At 35.1% G+C, this 22,990-nt stretch overlaps 2 protein-coding genes across 2 annotated transcripts; one reads left to right on the top strand and one right to left on the bottom strand.

The window, feature by feature from the left end:
- Positions 1-137: 137 nt before the first annotated feature.
- LOC120345061 (solute carrier family 23 member 1-like) lies at positions 138-8,710 on the bottom strand. The gene is made up of 11 exons (XM_039414449.2): positions 8,031-8,710; positions 6,522-6,688; positions 5,816-6,101; positions 5,084-5,265; positions 4,384-4,507; positions 2,670-2,806; positions 2,179-2,346; positions 1,763-1,883; positions 1,388-1,560; positions 1,129-1,310; positions 138-545 (listed from the first exon to the last, which is right to left on the bottom strand). Exons 1-11 carry the CDS (start codon positions 8,157-8,159, stop codon positions 352-354), a joined length of 1,863 nt encoding a protein of 620 aa, XP_039270383.2. The 5' UTR covers positions 8,160-8,710; the 3' UTR covers positions 138-351.
- Positions 8,711-13,938: 5,228 nt separating this feature from the next.
- LOC120345003 (solute carrier family 23 member 1-like) lies at positions 13,939-22,391 on the top strand. Its single transcript, XM_039414364.2, has 11 exons — positions 13,939-14,492; positions 15,372-15,538; positions 15,959-16,244; positions 16,789-16,970; positions 17,326-17,449; positions 19,151-19,287; positions 19,845-20,012; positions 20,307-20,427; positions 21,118-21,290; positions 21,363-21,544; positions 22,093-22,391. The coding sequence occupies exons 1-11, from the start codon at positions 14,364-14,366 to the stop codon at positions 22,284-22,286; spliced, it is 1,863 nt and encodes a 620-aa protein (XP_039270298.2). The 5' UTR covers positions 13,939-14,363; the 3' UTR covers positions 22,287-22,391.
- The last annotated feature ends 599 nt before the right edge of the window (positions 22,392-22,990 follow it).

The raw sequence follows: 22,990 nt of genomic DNA, 5'->3' as shown, positions 1-22,990 counted from the left end.
ACTATTTATGCTCCCTGACCAAACTAACGAAGAAAGAAAATCTAGGGACCAAAAGTGTTTTTGATACCAAAAGCAAACTTGCATGTATTGTCCTGTGTATTCTAATAATACGTAAACATAAGATAATCATAAACACATTTCTGTTTATAGAATATATATATTTGATATATATTTTTGAATTGGAAACGATCATGGCTGGTGATACAATCTAGATTTTCAGAAAAGAAAACCAAAACAATTGAATGAAAAGTTCAAAAGCGCAAGCAATCTTTATTCCTATTCTGATGATCCTTGTAGGCGCCTGATCTATTTCCTTCATCCTAATTAAGGAATTGATGATATTGTTTTATCCTAAGTAGGTGTCACAAAATTTTGAGCTTCCTCTTCTAGTCCATATTCCTCCACTGTCGGTTCAACAAAATCAGGACATAACGGCAGCAATCTCAAACCTTTCACACCAACACAACAGGGAGGATCATAAGCCTCCATTCCTTTAGTTTCTGAAGATATTTGGTCATGAAATAACCCTCGTGATTCTCTAGAGCCTGTGAAGAATATATAAGGTTACAAACGCGTTATTATCTCAATTGCTTTTTCTTATGGCGGCTGTGATCGCCATTTAGAAGTCATCAATGCGCGGATTGCTTCTCACTATATAAACTAAAAAAGCTTTATCATATATAAATATATGCCTCAATCAGTTGCAGCATAGCTCAATTTTATTACAACCACTCAATTTTAAATAAATTACTCTGAAAACCTGCTAGACCTTTAAACTCATTTCAAACTTTGTCAAATGTGTAATTTGCAATAATGGCATCTTCAGCAACAAGTCAGCATATCGAAAACATTTACAACCAGCAGCTGCACATGAATGAATAAATTAATTGTTGCTGGAGGATCTGATTACAATCTTCAAGTTGGAAAATTTGAGTCGTAATAATTTATATATAAACAATTGAATCCTATGTTAATATACGCGTTGTTAAAAATATCTTCGTGTGGTTACATTATGGAACAAATACATGAAAGCAAAAGTTCGAATTAAACAACTCTTTTCCTTTCTAAAATTGTGCTCATGTTAATTTTTTTCCGGTTAATGCTGAGAATCAGATAACTAGCTCATACCTGGCAACAGGTTATCCAAAGCTAGCGCCACAGCGCCCCCAATAAACATCGGTATTTGAAGGAAAATCGCGATCACATTATTTATTTCTGGAACGCCGACGTCAATATCCTCAATTCCATCAGCGGCGTAAACCGAAACGACCAGTCCAAAGAATATGCTGAAACCCAACACAAACAAATTCCTGAAAAATGAAATCAGATTGTATTGTATTAATGGTGACGTTATTCAATAAAGCGTAAATAAATAAGTAATGAATACCTTATACTTCTCAAATCTACTGTTCTCAACATAGCTATAGAAACTGATGCTATCATGCCCAGAACAGAGAGTAGAACACCGCCGATCACTGGACTTGGTAAAGAAACAAACAAACTGCAAAATTTCGTGAACAGACCAGTGAATATCAATATGCACCCAGTTCCTTGCAGTACCTGAACGTGATAGAATAGTTACACTGTTTTATAGCGAAGAACTAATGCCGCTCAATTCCATTTATGTGTTTTACACAGGTCTGAATAATAAAATTACAGCAACAATTGTGTATTTCACGGAAAGACAAAATTTATTTCCCGGCATTTCTTAAATTATATTCTGCAAAATTCTCTCTTTCGTGATCAAAGTATAAATATTTACTCTTCTGCTAGCAACTCTTGAAATTCCAACCGCAATTGCACTGTCCATAAAAGATGTTGTGGAATTTCCGTTTCCAAAAAGTCCAGCGAAAAACATACCAAATCCTTCCATTAAAACTGCTCTGAAATTTGAAATGTAATTTTTTTTCGAGGGCTTTTTTGCCGATTCAGTCAACTATTTTTAATTTTGACCGTTAAAATTTAATAAAGTTTTATTGCCGCAGTTATGAATTTTAAACTAGGATATACGTTGAGAAGGTTGAATACGGTTTTTGCCTTGCCTCGTGATTTTGTTCAGAGTTTCACACGGGCCAATAATGTGAACAGACATTTAGTGGCTGGTGAACTGGTACTTTAATAAAATATCATCGTAGGTATAGAATCGTTGAAAAATTAAATACGATGAAACGCACAAACCGGTTAATTGCATGTTTCGGTGGGGGAGGCTGGCGACACATTTCACTACATGTCATATATACTCCAAGTGACTCAAATATTCCTGGAAAAATCGCCGAAAACATTCCAAATACGGCAATCACACTGAATGTTGGAGTACCCCATTGGAAAGGATATGGTAGCCGGAACCTAAAAGGAAGAAAACAAATTGAAATGGTATCACATCTCATCTGCATTGATTTGTGATATTCGTTTCATATAACGTACATTTGCCGCCGACAAGATTCTAGCCATCTTATGCAGAAAGATACAATGTTTATTTGAAGAAAAATAAATGTTGATTTGGAACACAAACCATCCATGTTATACATCATGAATTATGTTAGTTACGCGGTGTTTCAACGCGATAACTTCAAGTGTCGACAGTCGACACCAATATAAGAAGATCCAGCGAGTTATCACCTGACCACCGCTCCCACTATTGATATGCTCATGCAAAGCAATTTTATTACCATGGACTATTTGAAACTACTCCAGGTTTTGTGTCAGTTCTTGCTTGGTAAGCTGGGACTGTAGGATCATCTGGAAATCCACCAGCAACAGTAATAATGTAACAAAGTAACCATGTTGTCACTACTGCAATCAGAATCTGTTTAAAAAAAAAGAAAAATTAGTTTGCAACTGAGATATGAAAGTTTTTTTGTCAGTATCAAAATTGTATGATATATATATTATTGATGGATTGTAAGTGAAACACAGTGAAATTTTTTTAACGAATTTGCAAAATATGCGCTGGAGTTTCTTCAAATTCTTCACTTTTATGTAAAGCATATAAATCTAACTTCTATTTCTCAATGCCATTGCTGACCGGACAAGTGACTTTTGACTTTTTTTTTCGTATTTCGGTATTTGTACCCGATGTCGTCCTTTTCTGCAACCTCTTTTTTTGGTAATTTTCAACACCAACAACAAGAGCAACATGTTGAAGCTCGACCACCCATGTCTTGTCTTCCTATAGAACTTTGATAGGCCTGAAATTGACCTACATCTATGCATCGAATCGGTGTCAATGATGACCGTTTGTTTTTGTTTATTAAAATTATATTTTGAACTTTTTTGCCACACACATTTACATGATCATGGTCGATAATATTAATACCGTTTAGGCCACATATTACGAAATATTGCTTAGATAAGAAATGTTGATTTTACACGGAATGCTTTTGCACGTTCGTACAATATTTTCGCGACAATCGATCCAGTCATATGGGGACGAAATAGTACCTAACTCTGTACATACACTACAGTGTTTACTGAGAGATAGTAAACTTCCGAATTTCAACTTGTAAATGTGCTCGTTTGCCGTCAGCATGTTTTGTACACAGAACTACATCATATATTCAAGTTGAAGTAACAGTGTCAACAGCTACTAAATTGTACATTTAACATATATTTACTTCATTTCATGTAGAAACATACTCTACCGATTACACCTCTTGAAACTACATCAATAAAATACCGCATCCCCCAAAAAAGTATACCCATTAAAATGCAGTCCGAAGAATTCCCCGTTTGTACATAAAACCCAACATTGCGCCCGAATTTTTTTTATATATATATAGCGGTTACCATCCTTTTTTTGGTTCAAGTTCCCCTAATTACGTCTTTCAAGCATATGGCGAAGCCTTGACCGATTTTCGTAATACATGTACATTGCAAGCAGTAAAACGAATTTGGTGTAGTTTAATTTTCACCAAACAGCATCTTGGTCGAAGTGACGACTGCAATGGCATTTCCATCGACAAATTTGGAATTGGGTTTTTATTAGAGACAAATGCGAATAGGCAAATGGAAATAGTATTGGGAACGCTAGTCATATATGCGTGTTCTAAATTTGTTGTTTTGTATTCGGGATACTTGGTTTTATAGCCAGAGCTAATATCGACACTGAAAAACACACGTTGCGGACTCTCGACTAGGTTTGATATCACGTCAGTTCAAAAGTGCCGACACAATTTCCCTCCTCACTAGGGTTTGATAGAAAACGATAACAATCGATGGACCTAGTTTAGGAACCACTCTTCTGATAGACTATATAACATGTGAAATTTAACTGTCAATAGGGTTCAAATACAATCTCTTAAATTTTTCCGCGAGTTGATGTTTTATACTATAGGACCTGTATTGTTTAATCTTCGAACGTTTGAATTTAGGTCAAAAACTTACCGGAAACATTTCAAAAATGGGTATTTTCATTGTTGTTAAAGTTTTTTTGTGTGGATGCATCAATGGAAATGGAATAGTGATTTTCTTTAAAATAATGTTGCAGAGAATAAAAATTGCCACGAATCTGGAAAACAATAAACATGTCACTCAACGCGTCAACAACCAGAACAACGCTCGCCTGGTCTAGTGACATACATTGATTCATTCAGTAAACATTCACCAGATCAACCAGAGACCAACACTCGCAATAAGCTAATGACCCATTTATTAGTACGCCGGTATATCTATTTGGGTCATACATGTTAAAGATCATTAGTTCAATTTCTATATCCATTAAAACTCACGTTGATAACAACAAAATAGTATCGGCTCCACCGAATTGGGAATATTATTGATATTTTAAATCTTAGCTCATCTTTATCGGAGGATGACTTGGAAATGAATCAAATATACAGTGTGTTAAAAAAGTTACGCAAAAATTAGGATAAAATTTTTCGTCGTGGCAAGGTCAAAAAAGTAACTGTTAAGAAACGTCAGGCGTGAAATGTTTAAATGGCAGTACATCGTAATTTGATACTGTTAAAGGGTGTTAGTCTCTAAACGTTCCAAGTAGCATTTAATATTAACTTCTGTTAATTTTGCGTTACTGTATATGAATTGAATGATTATATAAACAATAGAAATATGCTTCTGGTCTTACAGAAGAGCAATTCCCCATTGTGTTCTGGCTTGAGCGGCAGTGATCTCCTTGAGTGATATCGTCACTAATACCAAGATGGGTGTGATGGTGAGAGGTCCAATATATTGCATGACGAATCCAATAAATCCACTGAACCCGATGAATATTTGTATAAGAGAACTTATTATGATTGCCCCTTGAACCTGCCCAAAATATTCAATAAATAAAATAGTAATATGTAAGTGCACTCCCCAATGTGTTTCGATATTAGTAAATATGTGTAGTTTTGGTTATTTTCCACGTCAAATGTTCGGAACGAAATATTATGAAAAAAGAACAAATGAAAGATTTTAGTGTGTTTATTTTAGAAAAATGATTCAAAAGCAGCACCGTCTCAGTCTTAATGTTGTCAAATTAATAATTACGTCAACAGCGCAGCCCTCAGACGAGAGTTAGACGCACCTGTGGCCGTATCTCAGCGAACCACTGATTCTGATTGTTTCCACAAATCGGGCTGGACAACAATAAAGCTTTAATGCCTGGCAGGGGATAAGAAAAGTAGAAAAAACGGGTGGTTGGTGAACCGAAAATATTCCTTATATATTTAATTCGTTCCGGTGGTAATTATTGCAAAGCATCCACAATAAACAGGATGACTGAAGTCGTATTTTGAAAGTTTATTTAATCAATGTCTACATCGGTTGGTCAAAAATAAACTTGGTCAATCTTCTCGTTTAACTGTGCCTTACTGACCTCTCGTATACGTTTCGCCCACAGTTCGTTGCTGTCTACAAATTCACCATCGTTATCAATATAATAATGATAATAATTCGTGTCGATTTCTAACGTCATGTTAGAAGAATGATCTGTGAGATGCTGACTCGAAGATGAGTTAGTATCCACTGAAAATACTGACAAATTAGCAGGCAAAGAAGATAAGTTAAAGTTAATAGGTGCCGGACACTTCCATTTATCAGTTCCCATGATTATCACGGTTGGGATGAAGTACGCGATTGTAATACCTTGAAATGTTGGAAGTCTGTAACAAATGAGGGAAATGAAAATATAGATAGGTTTGAAAAGCACAAAGTGTTTAAAAATTTTGTTTAAATGCTCAGTTGTTTTAAGTAGCTGATAGTTAACCATCGAAAAAATAAACTATGAATATGAGTTTGATTGGTCATTAATAATTTGATTAATATTTTCGAATTTTTTTTACATTTGACAAATCTTTTTATTCAAACCAATAAACGATTAGGAAGTGCCATTAGGTGGTTCAGTCACCCATGGTATGATAGGTTACATTGACTAGTTAACGACGACCATGAATTTATTGCTTTCATGATTAACTACACTGATTTCCGACACGGAATGGTAGCAAGAGGAGAAGCCATGGTTCGTTCGGTCGTGTGTTCCTTTTAATTCTTCGGAATAAATAGTAATAAACGATCAAAAATACCTCAATCCAAGAGTTGTTTGTAGTAGCGTAGATATTCCGCAAACAACTAAAACTGTGCCCAGAACTTTTGTTCGCGCAAGGTTTGCTGCCTGACTGTCGTCAAAGCAGATTACGTTCATCACCAATAGTGGAAGCATTATAACACCACTTATCGTCATAAGGTATTGCTGAAAAACAATAATTGGTGTGAAATTTATCAAATAATGTCTCATTTAACAGAAATGCATTTAGTTGGTTGACATTCATAGATAGTCATTGTTAAGTCTTATAAACAAATTCAGTAAGAGAAAGAATGCCTAGTTTAGTAATTGGGGCTCTTTCATGCTGGCTTTGCAGTTTTGAAGATATTTGGCGCAAGATTTTTTGGAGTTGGTTGTTGGGGACTGTGGTATGATTCCGATATTATTGATAGATAGATATATGGTAGCTCTTTATTTCACGCTGACTGCTTCTGGATAGCCTTTTTCAAAGTGAGGTGCTAAATAGGTATAAAATATAAGATGTAGGAGGTGCAATAAATCGCTTGTATTAGTCTTTTTCTATATTGTATTCTCGGCGCCTTGTGCCAACCCTAATTTTTTGAAACCCCTTACACTAAAATGTAAGAATATATATAGGAAATGACGAATACAAACATAACTGCACTGAAAGAGAGAGAACGATGGGAATTAATCAATACCGTCTCGTGAAGACAAACGAGAAAACAATGCAGTTTCAACATGCAACAATGCTTTTCTTTAAAACAAGGATCTTTACCATTGTTGTCTGATGAAATATAGAGATGAAATATTTAAAACGTTCATGCATATCATTGAAATTAACGGTAATGATGTATTTTAAATGAAAACATAACATAACGAAGACCTCAATTTACGCATGTAAACGCATTGGATGAGTGTGATTACTTCAAATTTTAAGCCCATCATTTCGCATTAGAAAGGTGCCCAGAACTATCTATCAGTGCATATTGCAAACGTGCCCGGTTTTTGGATAACTCTGCAGAAGTCAAAAATACGAAGTCGAACACAAAAAGTATTTCCAAGAACCGGAATTAACGGAATTTTTGTTTTGCAAGTATGTACATGGAAACGCCTGAATGTACCACAATTTTTAAAATATATACAGTGTCGTGATTTGAAAAATTTATTGAAAAATCTGAATACAAACCAGTCTTACGCGTTCCATGACAAATAGGAATTAGTTATCAAGTTAAAATATATGAAATAACCCAAGAGTATTTGCAGCATTAGTGATTAATAAAATAAATTGCGTGTTTGGCGGTCGTCGATTATCTCCGGGAGTTTTTTTAGTAAGAATTAGAAATGCTGCAAGTAAAAATTTTAATTCAAATACAGTAATCAACATTCGCTCATTCATTTTGAACTATAAAAATGAGGAAGGTTCGGATTTACAACCACTTATCCATATTGTATATAAAAATAAATCCGCAGAACACGAAAGGATATAATGAATGTTAACCTGAATCACTACTTATATACAAAAGTTTACCTGGAGACTCAATAGCATACATAAATGCCATGGTGGTGTTTCGTCCACCGAATACAAAAGGTCATTCTCTGATTCGATGTTATCTTCAGCTGCCTCATCACACTTTTCACGTCTTCTGCAGCACTTCATATCCGTTACGATTGGAGAATCAAGCTAATATAAAACTAAATACAGGATGAACAGAACCCTTAAAAGCTTATGACACTTGAATTGCCGTAGCTACAACTGAGTACAGGATACACAGATGCATAAATGTAAAAGAGCTTCTGTCAATCTAAGCACTAAGACAATTTTACGATATCAGCAAATAATAATAAAGTGGGACGCGGTAGTAAGACGCTCAGTGCAATTGCAGAATATCATACAATGGTGCAATGGCACTTTGAGAACATAATCATGTCTCAAAAACATTTCCTCAGCACACGTCATAAAACGTTCTGCACAGACTATACAAACAGTTATTCCTACGTTGGCATCTGAAGTTTTTTCTTTCTGCAGTAGAGTGTAGCGCGGTACCCTGGCCAACAACACAAACTATTGAAGCACGAACAGATATCATGCTCGTTGTTCCACTGCATCTATATGATGATATTATATCTTCAGATTATACCGCACTGCATCCACATGAAACTTCTTCACAGGATAACTGTTCAAAATGCGATTGAACAACCATGTCTAAGGAATAATTATGATCTTTATACATCACCCACGCATGAAAGGCAATGATAAAGAAAAGAAATGGATACATTCAATAAGCGAAGTTTTGATTTGCAACCAAGCCGGACACCAAAAAAGAATGCATAAAATTGTTTGGTTCATTGTTTGTATTTGATAATCCAGACAACGATTAATCTGGACAACTAAATTGATATTTGCTTTTGTATTTAAAGCGGGGGCTGTTGATAATTCGTAACGATCTGTCGCTATCGTACAAACATACTACCTTCTGTCACAAAAATAACTTTCAGGCCCAAAGAATAGCATTATGTTCTCACCTCAAGAGTTGTTTACTAAACGTGAAATTTTGCAAAATAGGTCGAAGACGTTACGATTGCATTATCAATACAATCACATCTTTGCAATATTGATTCAACATGCGTGCAAAAACTATACTAAATGGTACACGCACTTTCTTCATTTTGGTCGTTTATAGCGGTAATGATTAGTTTTATGAAATTTGGCTGTCCTGTGTTGGAGTCTTTGATTTGCTCAAAACCCCTCGTCGGATATGCGTCTGATAGGAGCAAGTAAATGAAGAAAAAGGGCAATATCATGGTGTTCATCAAATATTAATTGTAGGTACTGTTATTGCTATTAAATATAACAACGCGTGAATAGCCTAAACAAACCTTATCTCTCTCTCTATCATTATATATATATACTAAATAGGTTCTAAACTTTCAAAATTCCGATATTCGACCAGTAAACTGCAGTGAAAATTTTCAGCAAATTTCTTGATTGCCAGAATTTGCGATGAGCGATTTGCAGTCTACATGCTAATTGACAGATTTCGCTAACGGATTGCACGCGTTATTGGATTGGTCCCTTGGATCGGTGTACCCCGGGAAAACGTTGGACCGAGAAATTACATTATACAAAACATTTTCTCGACGAATATAGGTTATATTTTTATAAAAATACAGAAAGAAAACACCCGCGTCCATGTAGTAAAAAACGAACATAAATATTTTTATTACAATATTACCGATAGAAAAATTATGTTTGTCGACAATTCAGAGTCTGCGATTTATTTCCATAGTTCGTCCATAGGGTCGTCCAATCCGTGGCCCGCGGGCCATATCTGCATTCCTAACCCTAATTTGGCGGGGGCTTTGTACAAAAGATCCTAAGAGAATTCATGAAATTTCTTCTCAATAAATTTTATTAGCCATGTGCTTTTGTATGCTTATAAGGGTTAAGAACCACTGTCTTATAACAACTTTATATTTGATGCTATGACATATAACGGCCATGAAACCTTTTCGCCTTCGTGGATTATTTTCAAATTCATTGTCAGATATGTATACTTGAATGATTAGAAAAAATCATACCGGATTACAAGTGATAAACATTAATAATAAAACTGACCCTAATTCCTTTTACTAATAACAAGAGATCAAGGCTAAAATGAAATATTTTAGCCACAATTTCCCCCAAACCATATCCTGAACGAAACTGGAATGGTAAGCGTACCCGTGTGTCTAGTGTAGTACCTCAAGTACTTCTAGTGGCCGTGGTGTAACAAATTTCGCATATCTCATTCCTGCCTACGTCACCCAAAAATGACGTCACAATCACGTAATATAGCCTGCTAAAATATAGAGACGATCGCCCGTGATAACGCTTGTGACAACGAACTCACTAAAGCCAGCTATCTTTCTCGTATTGACTTGATCTCGGCGGCATAGGGACGTAATTCTTGTATTTCGTAGTCAGGAATGACATGTGTAAAAGTTGTTACGCCCATTGGAAGTACACTACACTAGACCCACCGTCGCCTGCTGTACCCGTCTCAAAATCCTTCTGACTTTCGCGTATCACGAGTTCGTAAAATCAAACCCGAGGACAGTTCTGACCTAAACCCTAGGCGGAATAAAAACCTTGTCCCATGAATAAAAATAAAACCGGAATTTTGAATGAAATATCAGATTTCAAAGAAAACTTATGAATAAATAAAACACCTTTTTGGCGACAACAACAATGTTTAACCACTGAAAATCCCAAAGCAATTGGTCCAGAAGCTGTGGAGAATTTGTTTTCACAATAGCAAGAATACTTGCAACATCAACATAGTTAATTATGAACAAGGAAATCTTTCGTTTAACATTCAATAGATATATTAAAGAGTTTGTTCAAATCTTTTGATGTATATTATGAATAGGGTGTTTACGGATGTAAAACGAAAAATATCCTTGTTCACAATTATCCTTGGTAAAATGAAATTCTTTGCAGAACTTTTTGAATGCTGTAGCATACCGCGTGTCTACAGGCTTCGTGCGTTGTTGCCTCCCTTTCGTGAATCGCGTATAATAGACAATACGTTTATTTCGTCGTGCAAGAAATCACAACACCAATTCAAAACAAATTTATGCATTACAGTAACGGATTCCATTGCAATGGACAGGAAGTCGCGAAGGACCGGAAATGGTCATCATAAGTCTGCGACACTGTCGAATGTTGTTCTACTCTCGTAATTGAGTTCTTTGAAACGGAGGATCATTTATTAGCAGTTATACACAAAGACATTATATGCAAGGCGCTTACTCGGTGACAACCATGTTGACTAAGTTTTTCATCGAGTTGCTTTTTTTATTTCAATCTTTTGACTCATTTTAAATCCTGGTGTCGCAGACTTATGATGACCATTTCTGGTCCTTTGTGACCTCCTGTCAATTGCAATAAAATCCGCTGCTGTATTGTATAATATAGTTGTGCTTTGAATTTGTTTATGATTTCTTGCATGTCGAAATAAATGTATTGTCTATTGTCAATAGATAAAAAATTTAATCGCTGCAATTGTACAGAAGGTGATGAACTATTTTTATAACTAAAGTGTAATAATTGAATTTTCCCGACTCGTATTTTTTTCTCTCTCTCAAATGCTATATGAAGATTTATATCAATCCCTGTCTTGTTGGTAAATTTTTGAATGACTAAGTTTTCTCTTTGTATTTATTGCTTTCTTTTATCTCAATCTCGACGAAATGAACGTATTGTCTATTATACGCGATTCACGAGAGGAAAGAAACAACGCACGAAGCCTGTAGACACGCGGTATGCTACAGCATTCAAAAAGCTTTGCAAATATTTCATTTTGCCAAGGATAATTGTGAGCAAGGAAATCTTTCGTTTTATATTCGTAAACACCCTATTCAAAATATACATCAAAAGGTTTGAGCAAACTGTTCGATGTATCTATTGAATGTTTAGGAAAGTTAAACGAAAGATCTCCTTGTTCACAATTAACTATGTTGATGTTGCAAATATTCTTGCGGCTGTCATGATGAAATGTCATGAATTCTTTTAGGATCTTCTGTACAAAGCCCCCGCCAACGCTCAAAATAGGAAAATCAGTAATTATCTCCCAACTGAATAATTACTAATTTATAATTTTAAAACGTGGCGGGGGTGATTTTCTCAAATCTCACATTTTTGCATTAGTGGCGAAGACTTTGTACAAATGATACTTTTCCCGTATATGTATCGCAACGAAATTTGCCTAATAGCGATTAAAACAAGCTGATTCTGCATGCCAAATATTTACACTCCGTCGCGACGAAAACCTACCTTTTGTTTGAGCTCATCAGCATCTGCATTAAATTAAGGGGCACTATTAGGGTATTGGGCAAAGTGTTCGTGTTTTGATGGTGTGACTAGGCAGTCATGAGATTATTTAATTTGTATTGGAAAGCGTGTTGCATTTTTATTTGTAAAGTTTTTTTAAACTATGGAGATGAACTGCAGACTCTAAATTGTCGACAAAACATAATTTTTCTATCGGTATTAATGTAATGAAATAAAAAATATTTATGATCGGTTTTCACTACATGTACGCGGGTGTTTCCTTTCTGTATCTATATGAAAATATAACTTATATTCGTCATAAATTTTTTTTTTTTAATTTAATTTCTCGGTCCAATGTTTTTCCGGGGTACACAGAGCCACAGGACTAATTCAATAAGGCCATCCGTTAGCGAACCCGATAATCAGCATGTACAAATCTGCTAATCGCAAATTTTCTTAATTTAGAACAGAACGACCACTGACGAATTGAGTTATGTTCATCAAATTCATTTAGTATATATATAAAATAAAAGGGTAAGAGAAAGAGATGAAGTATTTTGTCATGATATTGCCCTATTTCGTTATTTACTTCTATCAGACGCTTATCCGGCGAGGGGTTTTGAGCAAATCAAAGACTCCAAGACAGCACATTAAAGCCAAATTAAAAGCTGGTTATTTTATGTGAGACTCAATGCAAAAAACCTCCATTAGTGGCATTTTGATAGTTACCTATATTAAAGCACATTCCCTGGAGTTTCTGGATGCTAACTAAAGAGATCATGAAACTAATCATTACTGGTGTAAACTACCAAAACGAAGAAAGTGCGTGTACCATTTAGTATGGTTTTTGCATGCATGTTGAATCAATATTGCAAAGATGTTATTGTATTGATAATGCAATCGTAACGTCTTCGACCTATTTTGCAAAATTTCTTGTTTAGTAAACAACTCTGAGGTGAGAACATAATGCCAGTCCTTGATGTTATGATTTCAAAAGCACCGCTAGACCTGAAAGTTATTTTTGTGACAGAAGGTAGTATGTTTGCACGATGGCGACAGATCGTTACGAATTATCAACAGCACTTTAATCAAAAAGCAAATAACAATTTAGTCCAGATTCATCGTTCTCTGGATTATCAAATACAAACAACAAACCAAAATTTTTTATTCGTTTTTATATAGTGTCCGGCGTGGTTGCAAATCAAAACCTCGCTTATTGAATGTATTCATTGCAAAAGTCAGCGGGTGCAAGTGTATGCGTACAATTGTTCATGGGTTCAAATGTCCGTGGGTGCAAAAGTATGCAGGTGCAACTGTCCTGGATGCAAATTACGGGTTCAAATGTACGGGTGCAAATGTACGTGCTCAAATGTGCTGTCACCATAAAGAGCATCTTCTTTAGACATGTTGGTTCAATCGCATTTTGAGCAGTTATTTTATGAAGAGGTTTCGTGTGGATGCAGTGCGGTATAATCTGATGATATAATATCATCATATAATATATTTTGTTGTCATGTTGCAGTGGAACAACAATAGTTACTGTTTGTGCTTCAATAGTTTGTGTTGTTAGATTCTGTTGACCAGGGTACTGCTGTAATGCACTCTACTGCATCTAGAAGTATGAAATGAAAATGATCTTTTTCATACACATGAATTTAATCTTTGAAAATTTGGCATTCAGTCATGTGCATATTCAGATTCCAACGTTGGAACAACTGTTTGTAGCTCCCGCAATAGGTTCTGTGACGTGTGCTGAGGAAATGTTTTTGAGCGTGATTATGTTCCCAAAGTGCCATTGCACTATTGCACGTTATTATGCAATTGTGTGAATGCAATGGGCGTTTTACTACCGCGTCCCACTTTAGTATTATTTGCTAATATCGTAAAATTGTTTTAGTGCTTAGACTGACAGAAGCCCAAGTTCTTTTTATGCATCTGTGTATCCCGTACTCAGTTATTACTACGGCAATTAGGGAGACATAGCCTTCTATGCATCTGTTCATTCTGTATTTAGTTTTATATTAGCATTATTCTCCCATTGTAACGGATATGAAGTGCTGCAGAGGACGTGAAAAGTGTAATGAGGCAACTGAAGATAACATCGAATCAGAGAACGAACTTTTGTATTCGGTAAACGAAACACCACCATGGCATTTATGTATGCTATTGAGTCTCCAGGTAAACTTTTGTATATAATTAGTGATTAAGGTTAACGTTCATTATATCCTTTCGTGTTCTGCGTACTTATTTTTCATTTATATGAATATGTGGATGCAAATCAGAACCTTCTTCACTTTTCGAGTTCAAAATGAATGTGCGCATCGTGTCCTTGGTTACTACAAGTCCGTATTTGAATTGAAATTCTTACTTGCAGCATTTCTACTTCTTACTAAAAAAATTCCGAATTTTCTTCATTAATCTCTAATGCGGCAAACCCTGGGTCATCCTATATTTTCAAAACCAACTTGATAACTAATTCCTATTTGCCATGTCAGCCTTACGCGTAAGATTTTTTTGTGTTCAGTTTTTTTTTTTTGAAATTTTTTTAAAACAATATATATTTAATAAATTGTGGTACATTTCGCCGTCTCCATGTCCATAATTTCAGAACATAAACTTGGACTGTTCTGATTCTTGCTAATAATGTTTTGTGTTCGACTTCGTATTTCTGACTTCGGCCGATTCATGAAAAACGTAGGCACGCTTACAAAATGTAATCGCACGCATCTAATGCACTTACGTACGTAAATTGAGTTCTTCGTTAAATAATTTTTCCATTAAAATTACATCATCAAATTTATGACATGGCGGAACATTTTATTATTTCACTCCCTATCAGACAATACTGTTCAGGATCCTTGTTTTGGAGAAAAGTATGCCCTCACTGCATTGTTTTTTTTGTTCGTCTTCGCGAGACGTTATTGATTGAATCCCACCGTTCTCTCTTTCAGTGCAGTTGTGTGTTGTATTGACTATCTGGGAATCTCAATCAAATAAATTCATTTCTGTTAAATGAGACATTATTTGTTAAATTTCGCACCAAGCATTGTTTTTCAGCAATACCTTATGACGATTAGTGGTGTTATAATGCTTCCACTATTGGTGATGAACGTAATCTGCTTCGACGACAGTCCAGCAGCGAACCTTGCCCGAACAAAAGTTCTGGGCACAGTTTTAGTTGTTTGCGGAATATCTACGCTACTACAAACAACTCTTGGATTGAGGTATTTATGATCGATTATTACTATTTATTTCGAAGAATTAAAAGAAACAGACGACTGAACCATGGCTTCTCGTCTTGCTACCATCCCGTGTCGCAAATCAGTTTAGTTAATCACGAAAGCAACAAATGCACGAACGTCGTTAACTTGTCAATGCAACCTATCATACCATGATTAACTGAACCACCTAATGGCACTTCTTAATCGGTTATTGGTTTGAATAAAAGATTTGTCAAATTTTGAATTTTTCAAAAATAATAATGACCAATCAAACTCATATTCATAGTTTATTTTTTCGATGGTTAACTATCAGCTACCAAAACCAGCTGAGCATTTAAACAAAACTCCACTAAATATCGAGAGTTTTAAATACTTTGTGCTTTTCAAGCCTATCTATATTTTCATTTCCCTCATTTGTTACAGACTTCCAACATTTCAAGGTATTACAATCGCGTACTTCATCCCAACCGTGATAATCATGGAAACTGATAAATGGAAGTGTCCGGCACCTATTGACTTTAACTCATCTTCTTTGCCTGCTAATTTATCAGTATCGACAGTGGATACAAACCTATCTTCAAGTCAGCATCTCACAGACCATTCTTCTAACATTACGTTAGAAATCGAGACGAATTATTATCATTATTATATTGACAACGATGGTGAATTTGTAGACAGCAACGAACTGTGGGCGAAACGTATACGAGAGGTCAGTTATACGAGAATATCGACCAAGTTTGTTATTGACCGACCGATGTAGATATTGATTAAATAAAGTCACAAAATACGACTTCCCTCCCCCCATTTATCCTGTTTATTGTGGATGCTTTGCAATAATTACCACATGAACGAATTTAATATTCTAGGAATCTTTTCGGTGCAACAACCACCCGTTATTTTTTTCAATTTTTTAGTCCCTACCAGGCGTTATTGTTGTCCAGCCTGATTTGTGGAAACAATCAGAATCAGTGGTTCGCTGAGATGCGACCACGGGTGCATCTAACTCTCGTCTGAGGGCTGCGCTGTTGACGTAATTATTATTTTGACAACTTCAAAACTGAGACGGTGCTGCTTTTGAAGCATTTCTCTAAAAAAACACACTAAAATCTTCCATTTGTTCTTTTTTTTATAATATTTCGTTCCGAACATTTAAAGTGGAAAATAAACAAAAACTACACATATTCAATAATATCGAAATACATTGGGAAGTGCACTTACATACTACTATTTTATTTATTGGATATTTTGTACAGATTCAAGGAGCAATCATTATAAGTTCTTTTATACAAATATTCATCGGGTTCAGTGGATTTATTGGATTCGTCATGCAATATATTGGACCTCTCACCATCACACCCATCTTGGTATTAGTGACGATATCACTCAAGGAGATCACTGCCGCTGAAGCCAGAACACAATGGGGAATTGCTCTTCTGTAAGACCGGACGCATATCGATATTGTATATATATATAAGCATTCAATTTATATATATTTCTTCGAGCAAGATGCGCTAATATTTGAAATATCAATAATATTTCCAATTCGATGGAACCGATACTATTTTGCTGTTATCGATGTGAGTTTTAATGAATATAGGAATTGAACTAATGATCTGTAACATGTATGACCATAATAGATATACCGGCATACTAATAAATGGGTCATCGCTATTGTTGGTCTTTGTCGATCAGGTAAATATTTACTGATTGAATCAATGTATGTCACTAGATCGTGCGAGAGCATTATTTTGTTTGTTGACGCACTGAGTGACATGTTTATTGTTTTGCAGATTCGTGGCAATTTTTATTCTCTGCAACCTTATTTTAAAGAAAATTACAATTCCATTTCCATTGATGGATCCACACAAAAAAACTTTAACAACAATGAAAATACCCATTTTTGAAATGTTTCCGGTAAGTTTTTGAATCAACTTCAAACGTTTGAAGATTAAACAATACAGGTCCTATAAAACATCAACTCGCGGAAAAATTTAAGAGATTGTATTTGAACTCTATTGACAGGTAAATTCATTTTAGTCAAAAACAATAGTCTAACTTCATCACATGCTATATAATCTATCAAACGAGTGGTCCCTAAACCAGGGGCCGCGACCCACACGGTGCATGGTCGCGAAGATGTTGATAAGCTGTCAAAAATCAATCTATCGTTTGTTGTCGTTTTCTATCAAACCCTAGTGAAGATACTCTAAGGTGAACTTTTTTTTTATTTCTACGTGCTGGAGAGAGAGCCAAACAAGTCAGTTATCTTCTTCAACATTAGAATAACTTGTACATAAGTATTCCGATTTCATTCACTCAGGAAGTAATATTACGTGTGTGCTGAAAATATTGCGAACGTTTCAATAGTAAAACCCGGAATATGAGCTGTGGTGTTGATAGGAGCGATCCCAGCAGTTAATTCGAAACGCAGGAGATCAATTGTGTTCGCAATTTTGAACTGACGTGTTATCAAACCTTGTTTGATTCACTTAACCATGCGTTGATGCAGTGTGTTTGCAATGCACTGCATTTGTTTGTCTTGTTTGAAATAGTGATAGGGCATTAAATGTGGTATATTGGGCAAATATTAGCTCGGGAATGTATTTGATATTTGCTTTTACTTGTCTGAAAAGCAATGATATATAGAAGTCGCAACGTGTGTTTTGCAGTGTCGATCTTAGCTCTGACTATGAAATCATCGAAATTGAAACGTCACTTTGAAGCCAAGTATACCGAATACGCAACAACAAATTTAGAACCATACACACGCATATCTGACCAAGCGTTACTAATACTATTTTCATTCGCCATATTTGCTCTTGTCCGTGATAATGTCAAAAACCCAGTTCCGAATTTGACTATGGAAATGCCATTGCAGTCGCCTCTTTGACCAAGATGCATCAAAAAAACGTTGGAACCACCATATCAATATTTTTTTTCTCGGTGCAATGTTTGGTTTTATGTACAAACGGGGGAACCTTTGGACTACATTTTACTATAGGTATAAATTTTTTGGGGGATGCGGTATTTTATTGATGTATTTTCAAGAGGTGTTATGGGTGTGGTACGTCATCTATGTTGTAACTTTGTGTACAAAACATGCTAAAGCATATTTACAATTTGAAATTCGGAAGTTTACAATCGAAGTTACAATGTACATTAGACACTGTAGTGTATGTACAATGTACAAATACATTTTCGTCCCCATATGACTGGAACGATTGTCACGAAAATAGCGTACTAAGTGCAAACGCATTCCGCATGAAATAAAAATTTCTTATCTGAGAAATATTTTGTAAAATGTGGTGCAAACACTATTAATATCACCAATCATCTGTATCTGTGTGCTGCAAATAAGTTCAATTTATAATTTTAATGAACAAAAAAGCAGTAATCATTGACACCGATTCGATGCATAGTTTAAGGTCAATTTAAGACATAATAAAGTTCTATAAGAAGACATTGCAAACAAATCGCAAAGTCGTAATGGATTTAAGTATTTCACTTCACTATGTTTGACTTGCTATCGATCAAAAATATATCCTTCAATTTTTATAGTGACAAAATAGCTTTTATATCTCAGTTGCAAACTAATTTTCTCTTTTTTAAATTCAGATTCTGATTGCAGTAGTGACGACATGGTTCCTTTGTTACATTATTACTGTTGCCGGTGGATTTCCAGATGATCCTACAGTACCAGCTTACCAAGCAAGAACTGACACAAAACCAGGAGTAGTTTCAAATAGTCCTTGGTAATAAAATTGCTCTGAAGTCATCATCATATTGCGAGTGGAGGCGGTGGTCAAGTGATAACTCGCTGTATCTTTTTTTATTATCGTCGGAACTTGAAGTTATTGCATTCAACCACCAAGTACCGTGTTTCCCCGAGAATAAGGCCTAGCGCGAATTTTAAAAATAATTTTAATATAAGCCCTACCCAATAAGACCTAGTTCATAGCGCGAATTTTTGTTTTGACCTCTTCGATAGCAAGAAATCTCACCTACACGTTTTAAATGATTTATAATCTATATGTTTAGCAGTTATTTAAAAAAAAAACATATATTTATAGGTAAATAGATATCGGTTTTCCTATTTTATATATTTGAAAATATCGTAATAGGGTTATTACTTGAAAGAAAATTGAAATAAGACCTTGTCTTATTTTCAGGGAAACATGGTAACTAACATAATTCCTGAAGTTATAGCATGGGTGGTCTATGCTCCAAATCCCCGAGTGCTATATGTGGTAGAAATTATCACAGACTGCATATGAGATGTCACAGCATTTAAAGTTTTTTTTTCTTTTAGGTTTCGGTTACCATATCCTTTTCAATGGGGTACTCCAACATTCAGTGTTATTGCCGTATTTGGAATGTTTTCGGCGGTTTTTCCAGGAATATTCGAATCACTTGGAATATATATGACATGTGGTGAAATGTGTCGCCTGCCTCCCCCACCAAAACACGCAATTAACCGGTTGGTGCGATTCGTCGAATTTATACTTTCAGCGATTCTAAGACTACAGTGACATTTTATTATAACAGTTCACCAGACACTAAATGTCTGTTCACAATATAGGCTCTGTAAAACTCTGAACAAAAATCACGATGAGAGAGCAAATACCGTGTGCAACCGTCTTTACTTAACGTTTATACAAGTTAAAAATTCATAACTGCGGTACTAAAAACTCCAATAAATTTGAACGACCATTAAAAAAGAAATGACTGATTAGATAAAAGCCCTAAAAGTAAATTATATTTTAAATTTCAGAGCAGTTTTAATGGAAGGATTTGGTATGCTTTTCGCTGGGCTTTTTGGGAACGGAAATTCCACAACATCTTTTATGGACAGTGCAATTGCAGTTGGAATTTCAAGAGTCGCTAGCAGAAGAGTAAATAAATATATATACTTTGTACATGTATAACCAACAATGCATATAGCCATAAATATGATTCTTATATTTACAAACATTCTGAGCTTCACTGCTATAATAGTACAGTACAAGAGAGCAACGCTCAAATACACTGACACGTGGACGAGATCGAAGCAGTCCTTACCTTTGACGTTACCGGTACCGTACCTTCAAAAAACTTCCGAATTTTCAGTCACAAGAATTTTCACAGTCAGCCGTCACGCTTGCCGGATAAAAAATCGTGTTCACATAATTAAAAAGTAATACAGCGCAATTTTGGATTAAATATTAGATCTCATAAGATCTGGCAAAAAATCAATCTTTAATCACTGAAAATTTCAAAGCAATTGGTCCAGTATTCGAAGAAAAAAGCGATTTTTTAATGATAATGATGACGAAAAACAACAACAACAACATAATATTGAAACGATCGTTATGTCCATTGACGTGTCCAATATCATACTCTAATTTGGTTGGCGAATCATAATTACAAAACGAAGAATTTTGTATAACATAACTTAAATTTAAAGAATGCCGGGAAATGAATTTTGTCTCTCCGTAAATAACCCAATTGTTGATGTATTTTTATTATTCGGGCCTGTGTAAAACAAGTAAATGAAGCCACATTAGTTCTCTACAATAACATTGTAACTCTGCTAACACGTTCAGGTCCTGCAAGGAACTGGGTGCATATTGATATTCACTGGTCTGTTCACAAAATTTTGCAGTTTGTTTGTTTCTTTACCAAGTCCAGTGATCGGCGGTGTTCTACTTTCTGTTCTGGGCATGATAGCATCAGTTTCTATAGCTATGTTGAGAACAGTAGATTTGAGAAGTATAAGGTATTTATTACTTATTTATTCACGCTTTATTGAATAACGTCACCATTAATACAATCTGATTTCATTTTACAGGAATTTGTTTGTGTTGGGTTTTAGCATATTCTTTGGGCTAGTTGTTTCGGTTTACGCCGCTGATGGAATTAACGATATTGACGTCGGCGTTCCAGAAATAAATAATGTGATTGTAATTTTTCTTCAAATACCGATGTTTATTGGGGGCGCTGTGGCGCTAGCTTTGGATAACTTGTTGCCAGGTATGTGAGCTAGTTATCTGATTCTCGGCATAAACAGAAAAGAAGAAATTTAACATGAGCACAAGTTGTTCGAATCGAACTTTTGCTTTCATTGATTTGTTAGATATATATGTATCCACAAAGATATTTTCAATCGTATGTAAATAAACAAATCATTCAATTGTTTATATATATAAATATTAACACCACTCAACTTTTTCAACTTGAAGATTGTAATCAGATCCTTCAACAGCAATTAATTTATTTATTCATAAGCAGCTGCTGGTTTTAAATGTTTTCATAAAACTGACTTGTTGCTACAGATACCATTATTGCAAGCTAAAAATTTGACGAAATTTGAAATGAGTTCATAGGTCTGGCAGATTCTTGAAGTAATTTATTTAGAAGTGAGTGCGCTGGTTGTATTAAAATTGAGTTTTTTAGTTTATGTATTGAGAAGCAATCAGCGCATTGATGTTTGTAACTGATTGTATGATGATGATTTGTAACTGTTTGCAACTGATTGATCCGCGCATTGATGCGTTTGTAACTTTTTATATTAATAACAGGTTCTAGAGAATCACGGGGGTTATTTCATGATCAAATATCTTCAGAAACTAAAGGAATGGAGGCTTATGATCCTCCATGTTGTGTTGGTGTGAAAGGTTTAGGATGGCTACCGTTATGTCCTGATTATATTGCATCGACGGTGGAGGAAAATGGATTAGAAGAGGAAGCTCAAAATTTTGTGACACCTACTTAGGATAAACAATATAAATTCATTATTCCAGATGAAAGAAAATAGACAAGGCACCTACAAGGATCATCAGAATAGGAATAAAGATTGCTTGTGCTTTTGAACTTTTCATTCAATTGTTTTGATGTTTCTTTTTTGAAAAACTCGATTGTATCACCAGCCATGATCGTTTCCAATTCCGAAATATATATTAAATATATATATTCTATAAACAAAAATTTTTTTATGAATATATATTTTATGTTTACTTATTATCAGAATAACGCGATACAAAGCAAGAAAGTTTGGTTTTTGTATCAAAAACATTTCTGGTCCATAGATATTCTTTCTTCGTTAGTTTAGTAAGATTTATTCTCAATTAAAATGAAACCCGGAAATAGTAGAAAAACCTGAAGCACAACAATTCAGCACCATCAAAAAAATTGGACAATCAATTGGGAACAAATATTACATGTACAACAAAACACTTATAAGTGGGAGCAAGCTCATGCAGAAAATAGTTATAGGTAATATCGGTACTAGATAGAGTACGTTGCTATAGTACTTCTGGTAAAATTCAGGAAATGGGATTTTCTGCGGTTCTGATATTTCGAATACGTTTTTTCGATGTTGCTATTCCGATGTTTGTATGTTGCAAAACCTGGCATCGTAGTTAATATTGATTAGACCAGGGTGTTCAAACCCAGGCCCGCGGGCGACATGTGGCACGC

This window comes from Styela clava, chromosome 5 (genome assembly GCF_964204865.1).
Source record: "Styela clava chromosome 5, kaStyClav1.hap1.2, whole genome shotgun sequence".
Classification (NCBI taxonomy): Eukaryota; Metazoa; Chordata; class Ascidiacea; order Stolidobranchia; family Styelidae; genus Styela; species Styela clava.
Note: the sequence above shows the minus strand (reverse complement) of the source record. Positions and strands in the feature narration are given on the sequence as shown.

Coding starts and splice junctions, on each gene's coding strand:
- LOC120345061 (XM_039414449.2), bottom strand. CDS start 8,159: ATGAAGTGCTGCAGAAGACGTGAAAAGTGTGATGAGGCAGCTGAAGAT. Junction 1,561..1,762: donor CAAGAGTTGCTAGCAGAAGA/GTAAATATTTAT, acceptor TATCACGTTCAG/GTACTGCAAGGAACTGGGTG. Junction 1,311..1,387: donor GTAGATTTGAGAAGTATAAG/GTATTCATTACT, acceptor TTCATTTTTCAG/GAATTTGTTTGTGTTGGGTT.
- LOC120345003 (XM_039414364.2), top strand. CDS start 14,364: ATGAAGTGCTGCAGAGGACGTGAAAAGTGTAATGAGGCAACTGAAGAT. Junction 15,539..15,958: donor CAAACAACTCTTGGATTGAG/GTATTTATGATC, acceptor CATTTGTTACAG/ACTTCCAACATTTCAAGGTA. Junction 16,971..17,325: donor CAATGGGGAATTGCTCTTCT/GTAAGACCGGAC, acceptor ATTGTTTTGCAG/ATTCGTGGCAATTTTTATTC.